We start from the raw sequence: 18,266 nt of genomic DNA on the forward strand, positions 1-18,266 counted from the left end.
GTTATGTGAGCAGTGTTATACATCTTCCTGAGCACTCATGTCCCCAGGAACCACAACATGAAAGCTTTTCATAACAATACAAATCTTTCCATTTCTTAGTCAAAAGGGATACAAGTAAACATTTATGATCCAAGCATTTTTCTCGACAACATGACTCCTATGCCCACCAAATAACATCTTTGTACACTTGATTCTGCCATACACACTCACTACTAAAATCGCCCACTTATTATTGCATTATGTTAAACATGAACAGACAAGGAGGAGAAAGGACAAACTTATTTTTTGTTATAAACAAAAGTACAGTAGGGGGCTGAATGTGCAGACAAGGCAGTATAATTGAACCATCCAAGCCCTACCAGAGCATGAAGTACTTTTTTAATTATATTGCAGAGAGTAAGTTCCCCAACAGTCAGTGTTTGTCCCTGAAGAAGGTTAAACCTTAAACACCTGCTTCCAAAAGAAGAAGTCCAGACCATGAGGTCCTAAAAGGAGAGGCATTGCCTTTTTCTCTATTTTCTAGATTTATATGAAAATAATTCATGCTTCATGCTAAATACATTATTTACCTTACAAGAACTTTGTTATCTTTGAATAAAAAAATCAGATTTTTTTGCAGTTGAGTGAATATTTACTAATGAAATCCATGCACGTGGATCACTGTCTCTACGCTTGTTGACTGGAAACCTTGTTGACAATTTTGCACGGATGAACCCTGACCGACATGAAACTGCAAACTCCATTTTGAAGGGCAGTTTTTGAGCTTTGTAAAAATAAAAAAAAATATGTCCATAGATATGCTTTTGAATTCAGCATAATACTAATGGCAGATTTTGTAGCATGTCATTTCTGTAAGGGCAAATATTTTATCAAAATAAAAATATTAGAATCGTTGCTTTCTTTTTTTAAATGAACTGTGATTTGAGAATTGATTGCTTTTCACTCAGGCAGTTTTGAAGACATACTTTAGCTTGCTTTACATATATAAATATATATAGATATATATACAGGCCTATATCATATATGTATATATGTATACAACTATACACACATACATATATAAATATATATTATATATATTCACATACATATATAAAGAGACTTTTTTTGCACGCAGTGCCAATCCTCAGGCTTATGGCTTAATTTAAAAATGATAAAATTCAATGTTTAAAATATTCTCCCCACATTTCGTCTTTTTTCCACTCAAACCTGCACTTACATAGTTCAAATGGATGCCCCTCTCGCTCTACTTGACCAGAACGTGATCAGTCTTCACTCGGGTTCCACGTTGGACATGAAGGAGGTGGAAACTAGCGCATCTGTTTTAGTGACTTTGTAAAAGACTGAAACACATCCTGCTTGCATTCGCTTCCGGGTGTTTGGCATTTCGAGGTGGGAGGAGCCAATCAAATTACTCGTCTTGCCGATCCAGCCCAACACTTAATTCTGGCAATACCTTGATCCAGAAGTTGTGGGAACGAGTGGTTTGTAAACGGGAAAAAAGGAAAAAAATCTTTTAAAAGAGATAAGCTTGAATGACTTCACTGATTGTACAATATTCCAGGCCAAATTGCATTCCCAATTTCTCTGTTGTCGATTTGACTTTATGTGTTGCTTTTGAAAAGCTGGAGAAAGCAATGTTGGGTTTTGCTGCGTTTTTACGAGTTACTTGTTGTCTTCAGTTAATGAAAAGCTTTTGTAAATTAGCTGAGTGTCTGTATGAGTTATATGGCTTCAATCTCCTTTAAAAAATAATAAACTCAAGGGTTTCAAACAGAAAGGAAAGCGATAAAATAAAATTGCTGATATTGCCACAAATCATTAGAATTCACCTGACGTGCTGAAGCAAAATTTTCAAGTTATATCAAATCACTGATTTGTTCTAATTTTTTGTGGTTTCTTTTTCTTTCTGCTCTTTCTGACCTTTTGCCGTCCGATTCGTGATGTTGTTCAAACATGATCGGATTCCCGCTAAATGCAGGAGGGATCCAGCAGCTTCTTTCATCTCTTCGTCATCACTCTCAGGCGGTTTCTCTGTGCGTCTCTTTTTGAGCGGCAGTGTGTCGCTTGGCGGCTTTTTCGCCTTCAGTAAATGTTGCTTTTTCTTGTGTGAGGCATAGCCACTGTCGGCCAGTGGATCCTTGGGCTCTTTCTTGGCATGCTTCCTGTCCTCCTCCTCAGCCTCACTGTGGCTTTCGGGGCTCTGGATACTGCCCTCACTCCCATCCTGGCTACCCTTGGTGACAAACTCATAGTGGTCATCGGCAGAGGAGGTGGAGATGGAGTCACTGGCAGGGGAGGTGCTCCGGTTGTTGGAAGATTTGGCACTGCTGTAGTTGTGATCCTCCTTGGGGTCACTGCTGACGACTGGGGAGTCACACGAAGGTTCGCTTTCTGTCCTCAGCCGGCAGTTTCCTATCCCATTCCTGTTAAAATATTACAAAAATGAACATCAGTCTCTATTTAGAAAGCATTTGAAAAAGTGTATGGTCAAGTAGAGTACATTGTATAGTTTGCATTACAAGACAGGTCTCGTTCAAACATGAAGTGCATCACTGGGATACCTGCAGGAACACGGAGAAAGGGCACTCCCAGGATAATCTGGGCCATATGCATGGAAGGAAGTAGTAGAGGACACCACAGTCCCCAAAAGTCCTAGATCAACGGCTCATAACATTTTGACTGCTGTGGAACCCCGCTGAATCATTACTGGAAACTAGGTGCCCCCCCATCCCCTCACCATCATTACTAGAAGCTGGGAACCCACAGCCTAAGCAATTTCTATGATTCAAACCATAAAACAATACACACAAATACAAATACATGTATACACCAAAAACGCCCAAATATTGTAATATTCAGTTCAATTCCCAATCACATTTGGAAAGGTTTTCACATTTACAATTGCGTTTCTTTATTTGTATATACTGCATTAATTTTGATGTATTAACCCCTTCGATGCTCATGACGAGCTGAGCTCGTCATAAGGTACACCGCTCGTACACTCATGACGAGCTGAGCTCGTCATAAACAATGGGAAATAATGATGGTCAGCACACAGGGTAAATCTGCACCGCACCGATGGTGTTAATAGTATCTAATTTTGTAAAACAATTGTTGACCCCCCAGACCACAGGTTAACAACTACTGTCCTGGATGATAAAGCAGAATGTGGGTGTACTGTGACATTCCTGGATGCACACATGGGATTGAGAGAATACCATTCAAACTTAATAATTAAAAGGTAGTGTCCTGCTCATGGTCCAGCTACACATGTTGCAGGGTGGCTATAGCCCTTAGCAACTGTGTCCCATGCAGGTAATTGCGATGAGGGATAATTAATTATTTATTTAATTTCCCCCAGCCATCGTCTATCGAAATTACCCAGCCCCAACGCGCTTACCTCCTGCACGGGCCGCGGCGAGTCCTTAGAGCTTCACTGGGGAGGGAGGTAGCAACATGGGAGGTGCACGGTTAAGAATTTACCTCAGTTCTAAACACCCTCTTTCCTTGCAGTCAGTTCTTAGTTACCTGACTAGTGGTTCTATTGCTTTGGAGTTGGTGTTTGCCAATTCCAGTTAACCCCTTCAGCGCGGCGCGAATTCTCGCGCTGTGCTGAAGGTTCTATTGAGCCAACTGACTCATGACGGAACGGTTCCGTCATGAGCACAGACTAACCGACGCTCATGACGGAACCGTTCCGTCATGAGCACCAAAGGGGTTAAAAGGCTGTTGTATCGTAAAGATGCTCATGTAAGTCTACTTTTCTATTGCGCTATTTGACGGGGGTAATGCTGTTATGAATTTGTCAACAGTGTATTAAAAAACAAGTTACTTACCTGTAAATGTAGATCTCCAGTATTAGAAGTTTTTATAGATTCACATGCCTGAATCATTCCCCGTCGTCGAGATGGGAGTTTCAACTCCCATCTCGACGACGGGGAATGATTCAGGCATGTGAATCTATGAAAGCTCCAATACTGGAGTAACCAGCATTTGTACGAGGTGTGGCCAGTGTTTTAATTGATTCTCTACATAAATGACACGTGCAATTGAGCAGACAGTGATCTGAACTTCTCTCCAGTATTCGAGACTAAGTAAACTCTGATATAAAATTCTAGTAACAAACCCTTGTAAGTTTGAAGTTAGGTCTTGTATACAAAGATCCGATAAAATCACAAAAGGTCTGGGGCAAAGCATTTTAGCCTACGTTACTGATTAAAGACATAAGCTCAAGATGCAGAAGTTTAATTAAACCTTCTCATGGCTGGAGACTGCTACTTCCATGGTATGTACTTCCTTGTTTACACTACACTTTGTCACTTTGTTTGTACACCCACAGATACAACCTTACCAATCTGTACCTCACCATATCCTTCCAACTATTGGTTTCTATCCTAATATTCTGACACGCCTAGGTCTCCTCTTTGCTACAACCTCTACCCTATGTCTAAATGTCATTATATTTATGCTACCATCTGTGTTTCACTTGTTACATTTCCACGCACAGTCCATAAGTGTGTTTTCGCCTCTACATCTAAAGTTCTGCCATGCAGATTTAATTTTAATCCCACTGTCATGAAATGACAACATGTAGTTTACACTGTGACTGGGCTCTGAGTTCAGTCATCCTCAACACAAGGAAATGGGGACTCAGTGCTTCGGAAGCCACTCATTACCATATGAAACCCAAAGCTGCAGCCAAGGCAGAATAAAGACGGTCATATTGTAAATGGGCACTATAGTCTGAGCAGGACAAGCTGATATCCAATAGTAAAATACATGCACCTTAGGAGCAGCGCGTCATTGAGTTAAGTGGATAAGGTATGCGCTAGGTCTAATGGACGTGCAGCTAAGGGCAAAAAATCCCTATCACAAAGACCCTGAGTGGATTCCTAGTGCGGAAATCCATTTTCAATACTAGCACCAAGAAAAGTATAAGAGAGTTTTTCCTATTTAATAATGATTCAGCCCCAAATCGAACTATATGGGATGCTCTTAAATCTTTCTTGAGAGGAATATACGGCTCCCAAATGGCTCTAAATAGAAAGCTAACTAAAGAAAAAGATGTAAACAATCTCAATCTAATTAAAATAAAAGAGCAGCAACTTCTCCATGCCATCTCTAATGATCGAACAGAAGTATCGAGGCTAGAAAAAGAATTAAATGACCTACAAACTAATCACAGACTATGTTCTGAAAAGATACTAAGAGATAAATGGGAGGTAAGCAAATTGCGTAATTTTGAATATGGGGACAAATGCGGATCACTACTTGCCTGGAAAGCCAGAGCTGACAGGTCCAGAAACAACATTAAAACTTTAATACAACGAGGAAGTGATGCGGTTTTATCTGAGGATGAAGACATTAAAGAGGAAGCCAGATCTTTCTATGAAGATCTTTATCGTGAAAGAGTGAATACTTCATCGGAAGAAATAGATAATTTAGACATTCTGAGAAATCTAACTCGTTTAAGTAATGAAGAAGTAGCCTTCTTAGGAAAAGAAATCACCGAGGGGGAAATTAGATCTCAAGTCGAGAGAATGGCAAGAAAGAAAGCTGCGGGTCCAGATGGGCTCCCAACAGAAATTTATAAGGATAATTTGGATGAATTCATTGTTCCAATGCTTAAACTTTTCAATGAAATTTTCATCCAAGGTCAGCAAATTCCATCTTCTTGGCTGGACGCAACCATCTCATTAATTATGAAGCCAAACAAAGATCCACAAAGGATAGAATCATACCGACCTATATCGTTACTGAACTCAGACTTAAAAGTTTATTCAGGTATCTTAGCAAATAGGCTCGCTAAGGTGATCAAATCCATTATACATCCGGATCAACGCGGATTTATCCCGGGCAGACAACTGAATGAACTCACATTTCAGGCAATCGGAGCTATTGACTATGCAGTTCAAAACAAAAAACCTTTGGCCATAGTCGCAATAGACGCTGCGAAAGCGTTTGACCAAGTAAACTGGAAATATCTATGGTCAACGATGAAGAAATTTGGTTTTCCTGAAATCTACATTAAAAGTGTGGTGGCTCTATACAGAAGTCCCAGGGCTAAGATTCTGGTCAACGGAGGACTGTCAGAATGGTTTAGTGTTGGTAGAGGAACAAGGCAAGGATGTCCCTTGTCTCCGTTGTTGTTTGATGTCTACATCGAGCCTTTTGTTTGTTCTTTAAGGCAGGATTCTATTATTTCTTCATTTAAAATTGGGGACTTATCAATTAGGACAGCGCTATACGCAGATGATCTCTTGTTGTATACCTCAAACCCCCTCGAAGCAATTCCCAGGTTATTTTGGCTCGCGGAGAGCTTCGGCTTGGTTTCAGGTTACACTATTAATAAGGAGAAAACCGAGGTAATGTGTTGGAATAACCCACTCCCTATTCCAGAAGCCAAATGCAAGATGAGATATCTAGGTATTTATTTAACCCAGAATATAGATGATACTCCGAAGGTTAGTTGGGAAACTGTGATAAAGGAGATTAAAAAACTTCTCTCCAGGTGGAACACTTTACCGTTAAATATCTACGGCAGAGTGAATCTTGTTAAAATGATCATTCTACCTAAGGTTACGTTTTTGTTTAATTCTATTCCCTTAGTTTTCAGTAGAAAAGATATTCTTAATTTACAAGGTAGAATAGGGTCGTTTATTTGGGCAACCAAATCTCCAAGGATAGCTTGGAAGAAGCTAAGGAGAGGACTAAAATTAGGTGGTTTAGCTCTCCCTGATTTATTATTTTACTGTTATGCTTTCCAGCTTAAGAACTTTAGGATACTAGCTAATAGATTGGATTTTACTTCAAATAGTTTACTATTCCAGGCTATGCTACAGGATCTCCCTTTTGGTACTGATTACTTTCTGTTTAAATTTGGTGACAAAAAAATTTTCAAAAAAGTTAGGCTGAAAGTTTTAAAGGCTGCTTTATACTATTGGTCGCAGACGTGTAGGCTGCTGTGTATTCAATATTACCATCAATACTCCCCAATTTGGGACTCACCAGGCACCCCAGAGTGTTTATTGGATCAACTGGCTCTCCCCTTAAAAAGAGCAGGTCTCCTGAAATGGGGGGACTTATGTGATGAATCGAAAGTTTTAAAGTGGGAATTTCTTGAGGGTGTAACCGGAGGGACATTAACGAGGTTCAAGTTTTATCAACTATCGGCCTGGTGGGGAAGCCAAAATTGGGTCTCAAATGATGAGGAATCATTCTTAGAGTTATATAGTAATTCTAGAGAAATAAAAAGAGAAACGGCACAATGGTATAACATATTACTGAACAATAAAGACAATTTGGAAACAGAAATTACGAATATATGGGACCCCTCTTCAGTCCAGATAGCGGAGGAAGTAGAGAAATTATGGATTGATTCCTTTTCTTTATCCCAAAAGATAATTAAACCTTCTAATTTAAGAAGGAATCATTTATATACATTGCACAGAGTGTATTGGACCCCAGCGAAACTCTCTAGAATCTCTGGGGTGCAATATTTTTGTCCTAGGTGCAATCTAAGGAGCGCAAATGATATTCACATGTTCTTTGAATGTCCAAAAATAGCTAATTTTTGGGAACAATTGTGTAAATTCTTAGAAGAGGTTTTGTCGGTTCCAATTCAGTGTTCACCCAGATTGGTTTTCTTTGGTTTATTGCCTAATTATGTGTTTAACAGTAACTTGTCACAGTTTATTTTTTATGTTATGACCATTGCTAGAAGAGAGATCTGCAAAGCATGGAAGTCTGCATCCCCCCCGAAATTCGCAGACTGTCTTAAATATATCGTGGCTGTGAGTAAATTTGATATTCTATGTGGGGGTGATAAAGCTGTTAGGTTGTGGTCAGCATTGAATGCCTGGATCGAAAAGTAATAATAGTCCAATGATTATGCCAGAGGTAAGTGGTCCTGTCCTTCCTTAGTTGCAAGAACCAATCCGAAAGGAAGTAGGACGGGTAACGACCTTTCCTCTGGGCAATCTTCTACAGCTATCCACAAACACGAGGGCTGGAAAGGATAGTTTGTGACAGTGGCTTGAAGAGCGCCTATCTTAGAGCAGTCATTAACTGGTGGCATATATGAGGACAAAAAAAAAAAAAAAAAGGAAATCCATATGATCACCAGAACCAGGATTGCTGAAACTCAGTTGTCACTGGTAATGTCAGTGGTGCCGTCAATGCGGTAGCACCGGAACCCAGAAGTCAGAGTGGCCCGAGTTCTCTCTGCCTTGATTGCAGTTTATTTATCTGGCCCTTCGCTCGGATTACCTCTTGCAAGTGCTCCACTGGGCCTTAGCTCTGCTGTCTATTCCTAGGCTGTCGGGAATGGTCAGTGTCGCGGAGAGCTAGGTTAACTTCAGTCTGACTGTAGAAAATCCTCGGCTGGTTAGGAGGAATATGAGAAGAACCGAAAAACATGAGGAGACGAAAAAATTAACGAGACGGGCGACAGTCAAGAGGAGAAGATGGGGTAGAAAAGAAAGCGTACCAGCAAGAAGGGAGGAAGGCGATAGTGAGAGAAGTGAAGGTGAGAAGATGGGGGAAGGGAATGAGGTGACAGAGAAGACATGCAGACATAAATGAGAGAGAGAGAAAAGGGGGGGAAGGGTCAGAAATGGAAGAACAAAGATGAGGAGAGAAAAAAGTGAAAGGAGATGGGACGGCAGAGACAAAGAAAAAGATAAAATGAAAGTGGAGGAAGGGAATCTGGAGGTGAAAATGAGGAGGGCAGATTTAAGTGTAAAGGGTATGAGAAGTCAGGAAGAGTGCATGGAGAGAAAACATGATTAACTATGGAAGTGAGAGAAAAAAATTGAATAAAGATGAAATGGGTAAGCGAGGAAAGAAAAAGCATCGGAGATAAATATTTAGGATGGAAGCCTCTCGTATCAGTAGTATACTTCCTTTGGCATATGCATTAATTTATCGGATATATGAACAGTATGCACATGGGTAACAGAGGCAGATTATACTAGCTTGAGGACGCAGATTTTGTATAATGCATAGATATCTGAGGCTTGCAAACTATGCATACAACCAAAGCTTTTAGTCAATACTATATTCATGCCTCTGACATGCACAGTAGATGGGCTTCAGATATATGCAAAATACTTGGACCTCTGATATTAGCACATAAATAGAGGCCTTGGGTGTGCATAGGGCATATGCCACAAACCTCACTGGATATTTTAAGATTTGAGGAAGAATTTCAACCACGGGTCTGCACATCACTTCCATAAATTAACTCTAGTTATTCAATTTTTTTGCTCCAATTTTGCATTTTTAGCTCCATAGTGGGATGTGGGTTTATAGGGGAATAGGGTGGGAAGTTATTTAATTGCCTCAAATTGTAAATCGCTCTGATATCCTTCGGGATCAAGTTCGCGTATATATAAAACGTTATAAATAAATAAATAAAATAAAAGATGTGCGTATTAGAAGGCTGCATTCTCTTCATAATTTGGCATACTGGGCATAGGTCTGAGGCCTTCAGATTATCCACTTGCCAGTGGCTTTCAACATGTGCTTTTACATGAGGCCTGCAAAATGTCAGTATGTCATTTGATTTGCCAGCATAATGTTAATTTATGAGAGGCATAAGTACTGTCTAAGCCAAATATGTACGTGAGGTACTCTTTCCTACCAAAAGGCCAAGGAGAGGAAATTTTAAAATAACGTGAAATACTGAAGCAGGGAGGTATTCACACAAAAATGTCCGTCTGAGCGCGTCTTTTAACTGTTACTTTTGTAGGAGGGGTTTCATGATTTGCAAAAGTAAATTCATGAAAGCCAGGACACCAAATCGTTTGTAGTTTGTACTTGCTTTTAGTAATAAAAGCCAGTAGTTCTTAACCTTTTGACTTCTGTGAACCACCACTTAATTGTTACTGAAACCTTAGGAAAACCAGCGAATCATTATTGGAATCAGGAGATCCCTAATTAGTCATTACTGGAATTCTGCGACCCCCAATGAGTCATTACTGGAAGCTGTGGTTCCTGGCCTAAGCATTTTTGATTATTTGACCCTTAAAATGCACAAAAAATACAGAAACAAGCATTCATCAAACAAATACACACATAATGAAATACAAACAAATATATTTTTTTTTAATGTAATGGGGAACCTTGGAGATTTTATAAATTCAATTGAGGGCATTCATCATCTATACTATATTCTGATTGATACACTCGCACCACGTCCAGGAATCTGTCTGAGGAAACTAACTTAATTATTAGCCCCCAATTTTCCAATTCCTTCACATATACAGAACGTTTCAAAAAGTTCATTTACATTTTTTTGGGTACTAGGTGTATGTACACTTTATTAATGTTAGAATTATTTAATTTTCTTAGCATTCACAGACCCCCGGGGTCCCCGGACCACAGGTTAAGAACCACTGCACTAAGCTATAAATCGTTTTTATTAAAAACTATACATTTTTCTTTACTTTATATTCAGATTCCATCTGCCAATCATAAAAAAGACAACTTCGGCAACAACTCTTAAAAGGGGTTTGCATAAATCTCAGAGGTGGAAATCAACAGTTGAAACCTTAATTGCTTGACAGACAGTGAATTTTGGAAACCTTGAATCAGCTGTGTTAAATGAAAGTCTAGCCTGACAATTCCTTGTGATGCCTCCTGGGAGATGTAATGCAAAAGGCTTTAGATAGGTTGATCTGAAACAAGCGCTGTTAACACGAAATAGCTGATCTTTACCTATTTGACTAGGACTGTTAAGAACCCCTTGTCTGTCAGAATGAAATTAATTGCTGAACCGAAATGACTGAAACAATTCAAACACTTCAAGTCTTCAAGTTTAAGTACTCACGTGTTTGTGTGATTTTTTTTTCTTTGATTTTATTTTCAGTGTTTAGGCTTTGCACAAGAGGAAGTGGGTTAGCTCTACACACCTGGCCTAGAAAATAGTCAACACCATTCTAGATTATTATTTTTTAAGGATCCACCTGCTTTGTCGATAACCTTCCACCACAATTTTTTTAAACTAGGATCCAGGGTTAGCTCTATAGAGATGATGGTGGAAAGAGCTTAGCTCACTACAAACAGTGTCAAGTAAGGTGTGCCCGTGTGTTTACAGTGATAACTCCATGCTGAGTCACTGATAGAAATATGGTGATGGGAAGAGCTTGGAGCCAGGTACACGAAGTACTGGTCGCAAAATGCTGTTTGCAATTTGAGGACAAAACTTCTTACTTTCTGATGAAATGTTAATTTTTTCCTCGACTGTACAATATTTCTTTTTCACTCTATCACGTTTCAACACTATTTTGGACATGTAACTCAACATGTTCCTCCAATCAACAACAATGTCTTCTTGGTTTCATTGCATCCCATATGGTTTCCTAAAACCCAAGCTTAAAGAGATAAGCACTCTTGTCTGGCAGTTTGTTTTGTCCGACCAAGAAGTGAATTATCCTCATCTCCTGAAGGAATTTAAAACACATGATGGGAAGTTTGAGAAGCTCATACTGCGGCGGGCCATTTCAATCACTAGTGCACTTAAACTTGCATTCCTTGTGTATCAAAACCCTACGTTTTCAAAAAATACACTAAAACAGTTAATTTTGCACAAAATCCCTAAAACAAAGCCAGCATATCCCGCCTTTTACCTTTGCCAATGTTATTCAGTATCATTCAAAAAGAAAAAATGGATATTGCTGACAAGCAGCGACAAAAAAGAAAAAAAAAATAAGATCAGTAGTACGTAGATGCATGCATGACGCATATATGTGTCATGGCTTCAAGGTGGCCCTAGCATTGTGGATATCTGCGCATGCATGGGAGGGGCAAACCACAAGATGAGAAAGGCAAGTCATAGAATAAGAAGCAAGCAAATAATACTGAGGAGTCAACCAACTAATGATAACAAATAGACTGACGCAAAGCGCACTGTAAATATTAGTATTATACAGAATCGGTCTTTCTACAACAAATGTCTAAAGGGGTGTGTAAGCGAGGCCTAAAAAATGAATTCATCCGCTACGCCTAAAGACAATGGTTTCACGCTTGCAGGATTTTAAACCCAGAACCAGCATTATACCTATAACTATGCTTTCCTTATTTTAACTCACGGGATAATGCTTTATTATGTAAAGCTCGCAGATGGCACATTCCCTCAGGCTAGCCTTATTTCTACCAGGAGGACAATGGCTAAAAGCATAGAAGAATGAAAAAATGCCGCAGCCAGCAGTGTTCGCTCGGCAGCTACCGAGCTCTCAGCGATAGCGAGGGGATTGCTTTCCAGGAAAACGCCCGCTCTCTAGGGATGGCTCTAAAAATGGAACATTGAGCACGTGCTTCTGAAGACCCAGCACCATCTCCAGCAAGGTAAGAAACAACGACGTCGACCATCTCGGACAGCTTTTACACATTACCATAGAGAAGAAAAACTCGCCATGAGAGTCTAGAACACGCAAATATCCAAGCATTTCTTTTTAAATCGAATAACTTCAGCCCAGAAAAAGACACAACAAAAAAAGTACTTATGCAGATTCGGAACAAATAGTAGCCACTTCTGCCTTCGAGAGATTTCAAGGAAAATCTTACAATAATATCCAAATCTAAAGACAACTAATTTCAGCCAACTGTAAACATCTTCTGCAGGAGTTCAACAACCAGTTGCTCAAGAGCTTACAGTTGACGTACACATAAAGAACTAAGAGAGCTGGGTAATATCAGCCAACGCCAATCGTATGTCAGGGACAAATAAAATCCCACCAACTATGGTAGACTTTCAATTTACCATCCATGAAAATTGAACTGAGTCCATGATCTTTTCCACAGATGATGGTACACCGAGTTGTCAAAGCTCTCAACTTCATCGCAACCACGATAAGGCTTGAAGGTGTCCCTGAACATATGTGGTGAAAAATGAATCCCATTCATCGCGAGCTCTTTATTGTTTCAAGTTCATTTTGTGCATTGAAAGAAAGCAGTTACTGACTTGCCGGTTAATAAAACAATGTAATTCCTCGTTTTCAAGAGTTGTTTTTTTATGATCCATAAATTAGACGCAGAGCACAGCAGGAAAAGACAAGCTCCTTCAATTATTAATGTCTAAATGCAATATCGCTGGTGACGGCGAGCGCCAGCTGCATTTACTTTTTCGGTGCTTTGCCACTGCAGGGGTTGTCATTAGAGGATGCTAAACGCTTAATCGACAAAATCAGCCGCACTAAACTGGTTGTAAGGTGAATTTATCATCGTCTCCCTGAAATCATTCATTAAAATGAAGCACGTGATGCATCTCTAACTGCACCGATTTTTCATGTTTGGCTAAATTTACATTTGAAAAGCTGATAATTATCCCTCATTTGCATACCATTCAAAGACTTGATTCCGCGAGCTATCTGTGGACGTTTAAGACAGAGTGGTTTGATAAACACCACTAAGGGCTTAGTAGAGGCGTAGCTGTACAGGAAACCCCCTAAAATAGGATGGGAACAGAGCAGCACTTTTGACTACATTAAGGTATGGTATTCGAACATTTCCAAAACTTGAAATGGCTAGAAAATGTATTTCAAATTCAAAGTTAATTTGCTATTTATTATCATTGTGGAGGGTCCGACTCAAAAGAGGCAGAGCCTCAAACAGGTCATGATGCCATTTCCCTCAACAATGGTAGTAAGTAACGAACAAGTTACTTACCTCCAGAAAAGCTCTTTCTGGTAGACACTATCTAGCTGCAGATTCCATACCTTTTGAATATTCCTCAGGTGTCAGATTTGAGTGGGACACTTTTCAGCAGTATCTCTGCATGCCAGAAGGTGGCGGTGCGCAGTTTCACACTGATGCAGTTCCTTGCATGCTTTCCAGATAATAGTGCTGTGTGAAGTATGGAGGGACACTCAAATAGCTGCCTGGCAGATGTCTAGGACAGGGACGCCGCGTGCCATGGTAGTCACTTTGGCCATAGTGGAATGGGTGCAAAGTCCTTCTGGAGGCTGCAGCTTTGCCAATGTGTAGCAGATCTTAATGCAGAGAATGGTCCAGCACAAGATGGTATGCTTTTGCACAGTCTTGCCTTTCTTGAACGTTGAACGGCGTCACAATTTTCGAGGCTGCGTTAAGCAGAACAGCCAGAGCTACTAACCTAGGAGCTGGAGAGCCAGGTGCAAATCAGTCAATATCCCTGTGCCTACAAAAAACAAATGTGTCCTTGTGTAATGTGATTTGCACTCATGTAAAGGGCTCAAATACCTTCTGGTCCAGTTCAAGCTATAAAACTTAAAAAACAAAAAAGGTGGTGTACGGAGGATGGACACATGCTTGACAATCGCTTATTGCGTAGTGATCACAAAAAAAAACAGTTTTCAGAGTGAGAAGCCGCAACCTCAAATGGAGCCTACATTAGAAATGTCGAGACAAGATTCAGATGCCACTGGGGCATCAGAAATGGTGAAGGGAAAAACAGATGCTGTACCCTTTCAAAAACCGCATCACAACTGGTGTTTGAAAAAAGGAGGGCTGATTGACTAACCAAAGAATAGCCGAAAGGGCTGAAAGAGAACCTTTGGCAGTGCCAAAAGCAAAGCCTTGTTGGGAAAGAGAAACAACAAAGATCAGCACATCAGACAGTTTGGTCTGAAGTGAGTCAACTTGACTGGAGCAGCACCAAACTAAGAACTTATCCAACACAACATGCATATACAGTCTTTGTTGGTGAATGTCTGGCTGCAGAATAACATCAACAACCTACAGGGGAAGGTTAAAAGGATTCCGCTGCCACCGCTCAATCTCCAGGTATGAAAGTCGAGAGTGCAAAGGCCAGGTTGGAGAACCAGACTGCTGTGACCGTAGATCCTACCCGAAGAGCAGTGTGATTGAAGAAGAGTTGCGCAACTCTTCAGAACTCACAGAACTCGTGGCAGGAGCGTTATCGGTGGCAGGGCATACAGGAGTCCTGAGTTCCATTCTAGGCAGAATGTGTCTCTGAGAAAGAGAGAGAGAGAGAGAGACGCCTTGGAAACTTAAACGTGCAAAAGTGCTGACATTATGCGTTCTCGGAGTTGGTGAACAGATCGAACCAAGCCTCTCCCATTCGCAGAAGAGACCTTACTCCACTTCTGGGGGTTACTGCCATTTGTGATCTGCGAGGCACTGATGGCTGAGTTTGTCCACTCTGGCATTCAGGGAGTCCACCAGGTGGTTCACCAAGAGGATTCCTTGGCGGTTAAGCCATGTCCAGAGGCACAAGGTCTCCTGACACAGGGTCCATGACCCCCAGCCCACGCGTTTGTTGCCGTAACAAATGGTGGTGGTGTTGTCCTTGAGCACCTGTACCGGCCTAACTTTGATGGATGGTAGGAAGGCTTTCACCACCAAGAGGATGGCCCACAGCTCCAAAAGGTTGATATGGAGTTGGAACTCGTTGGAGAGTAGAGGCCTCTGATCTCCACCTATCCAATGTGACTGTTCCAGCCCAGAAGCGACACGATTCATCATTGCCAACTCTGGTTGTGGAAGCAAGAGTGTCTGCCACTGACCGAATCACAGATCAGCAACCACCACTGCAGACCTTTTGCAGTCTCCTCCAAAATCTGGACCAGGTCAGAAAGGTTCCCTTGATGTTTTTTTTCTTTTCCGTTTTATATAGTGCAAACTCGACCTGAAGATATCATAGAGCTTTCCATGAGCAGCAGTTGCGTTACAGAGAGACACATTAATTTTTTATTGGGCCGACTGGGACATCAGAGCCTACTCCAGAGCCCGCATAAACCACCTTGCATGCTCGATCAGCAGGATGCAGAAGGCCATCAATCCCAGCAGCCTCAGAGTCAACCTCACTGAAATCCCAGACCAAGGCTGAAAGATTGAGATCATAGCCCAAATGTCCTAGACTCTTTCCTAGAGGAAAGGAATGAATCCGAACCGTTGTCAGAATGGCTACGATGAACGGGAGCATCTGGAGAGAGTCTGATTTGACTTCGGCACATTTATAGAAAACCCTGAAGATGACACAAAGTTCGCTGTAGTCTGGAGGTGGTTAACGACTGCCTTGGTGGTTTCATCTTCAACTGTCAATTGTCGCGGTAGGGAAAGACTGAAACTCATGACTTCCGAAGGTGTGCTACCACCACTGCCATCAATTGTGTGAACAACAGAGGGGCACTAGTGAGACAAAAGGGGAGCACAGCAAACTGGAAATGCTGCTCGCCCACCATGAACCACAGGTAATGCCAATGGGTGTGCAGGAAGGACATATGGAAATATGCATCCTGCAGGTCCAACACTACCAAACAGAGGACAGTCAGGGCCTGGGCCAGGCTGAGCATCTTGAATTTCTCCTTCTGGAGGAGGATGTAGAAAGGGCACTGGCTTAGAATCAGTTGACGGCCTCTGTCCTTCTTGGGACCCAGAAAGCATTGGGAATAACAACCATGCCCTACTTCTGGCAACCTCTTGATAGTCCACTTGGCCAAAAGTGCTTGCACATCCTGCTGCAAAACAGAGAGATGGTTCTCAGTCAGATGTTGGATGAAAGGAGGAAGGGGAGGCAAGGAAGTAATGAAATGCAGAGCACAAGCTTTTCTGATGATTTGCAGGTCCCACCTGTCTGATGTAATCTCTTGCCAACCCAGACAGAATCAGTGAATTCTGCATCTCATCAGGTGGCTTTGTTCCAGCAAGGATCCAATAAGGGTTTTTTTCAGGTATGGCTGCAGGAGTGGAGGACTTATCCAAAGACTTTTAGCGTGATGAAGAACAGCCTCACAAGTAGCTCCTAGAACCGGTACGGGCTTTTAACACTAGAGTGGGACTTGGAACGGCCTTGACATGACGTTTTGTGCTTGGTGATGTAGAATTTCACCCTGCTCTCTCCGATTCCTTAGGATTCATCGACTCGCATTCTCCATACGTCTTGAAGTCTCAGTTCGACACTAGACATCAAAGACAACCGCTTGCAACAGTCCCTACGGGGTTTAAAAACATGCTTTCTTGAGGGGTGACCTACCTTGCACACTGAAGAAAAGGTTTTTACATTTTGTTGAAAAACAATGAGGTAATAGTCTCTGAGGGACAAAAGAAGCTCTGGTGGAGTCTAGGCATGCTACTTCTGGGGCAGAACGGCATCAGTGAGGAACCGCACGGCACCAACTTCTGGTACACAGAGGTACTGCTGAAAAGTTTGCATATCCAGTCTGATGCCTGGAAATATTCAAAAGGTGAGGAATTTTCGACTAGAAGTCTCTATCAGAAATATTGTTCTCTGTGCATCTGCATATACATTTTATTCCTGTGTTAGGTGTTGTGGGTATTCAAATTAAACGTCTTCAACCAGAATCAGGAAACAAAGTGATGCTGCAGGAGATACAGCTTGCCTGCATTGTGGTAATAAAATTAAATGTAACCATTACTCCGTAGTAGTAAATGTTTAATCAGCATTTGTTAGTACCCTTGCATCTGCACCTATCTATATTTATACATTTATGCTACGCCAGTAAAAATAAATGGGGCCAATTAATAATGTTATCGATAAGAAAAATGTACAATTATACACAGATTTAGACATTCATTACAAAACTGCAAAGGTCAACACCCATCTTCTAACCACAATGCAAGGCAGTTGCGTACATCCTACTTCTTGCTCTTCACCCTTACACTACGGTTCACAAAATTAGATTATGCACTGGATCCGCTGAAATACATTTGCTTACAACTTATGACTTAAAAGCAGCATGGGATAAACCAAATAAGCAGATTTGCTGAGAACAATATGTCATTTATTGCCTTTGTTGATGGATGGAAGGGGCATCATGCAAGGACCCCCCCATTTTGCATCATGGCCCCACTCCCATTCTGCAATGATAACAAAATGAGTATATTACAAGCTGTGCCTCTGTATGTATGAGAGTATAATATGTGTATACACACATACTCTTAAGAGTTCTAAGGCATGTATGGCCTTTCATGTTAATTTTTCTAAAAACGTAAACCTGCAGCTAAATAAAGATATTTTTAAAAGAGGCAGCGGGTTGTAATGTACAAATTATACTCATGTCAGTTCAGTACCACTGAATGGGACATTTCGAGTTTCGTGGTGACCTGTAGAAAACTATGGCTTGATTTATCAAATGGCGTTACTCATTCTGTGGGGTAAATGCTGATACATACGGACCTAAGTTTCTTCTCCAGGGTTCCTGGTTTGGGAGAGCCTGCACAGACATTTTGCTTTCGTTTGAGGGGAAATACAACATCCGTGAAGCAGCTTCTCAGCCAAAGTTCTACTGCAACCATTGTAT

General features: G+C 41.1%; 1 protein-coding gene across 11 annotated transcripts in view; it reads right to left on the bottom strand.

The window, feature by feature from the left end:
* Positions 1-896: 896 nt before the first annotated feature.
* Positions 897-18,266, bottom strand: part of FOXN3 (forkhead box N3) — a 654,420-nt gene continuing 637,050 nt past the window's right edge. For 10 of the 11 annotated variants that reach the window (XM_086937629.1, XM_086937636.1, XM_086937638.1 and 7 more), the window contains one exon: positions 1,226-2,426. In XM_086937629.1, the coding sequence (XP_086793755.1) occupies positions 1,883-2,426 (544 nt within the window). In that variant the 3' untranslated portion in view covers positions 1,226-1,882. Of the gene's footprint in view, positions 2,427-18,266 lie in introns of all 11 variants that reach the window. The other variant, XM_086937639.1, reaches the window with a different exon arrangement.

This window comes from Lissotriton vulgaris, chromosome 9 (assembly GCF_964263255.1).
Source record: "Lissotriton vulgaris chromosome 9, aLisVul1.2, whole genome shotgun sequence".
In the NCBI taxonomy this organism is placed as follows: domain Eukaryota; kingdom Metazoa; phylum Chordata; class Amphibia; order Caudata; family Salamandridae; genus Lissotriton; species Lissotriton vulgaris.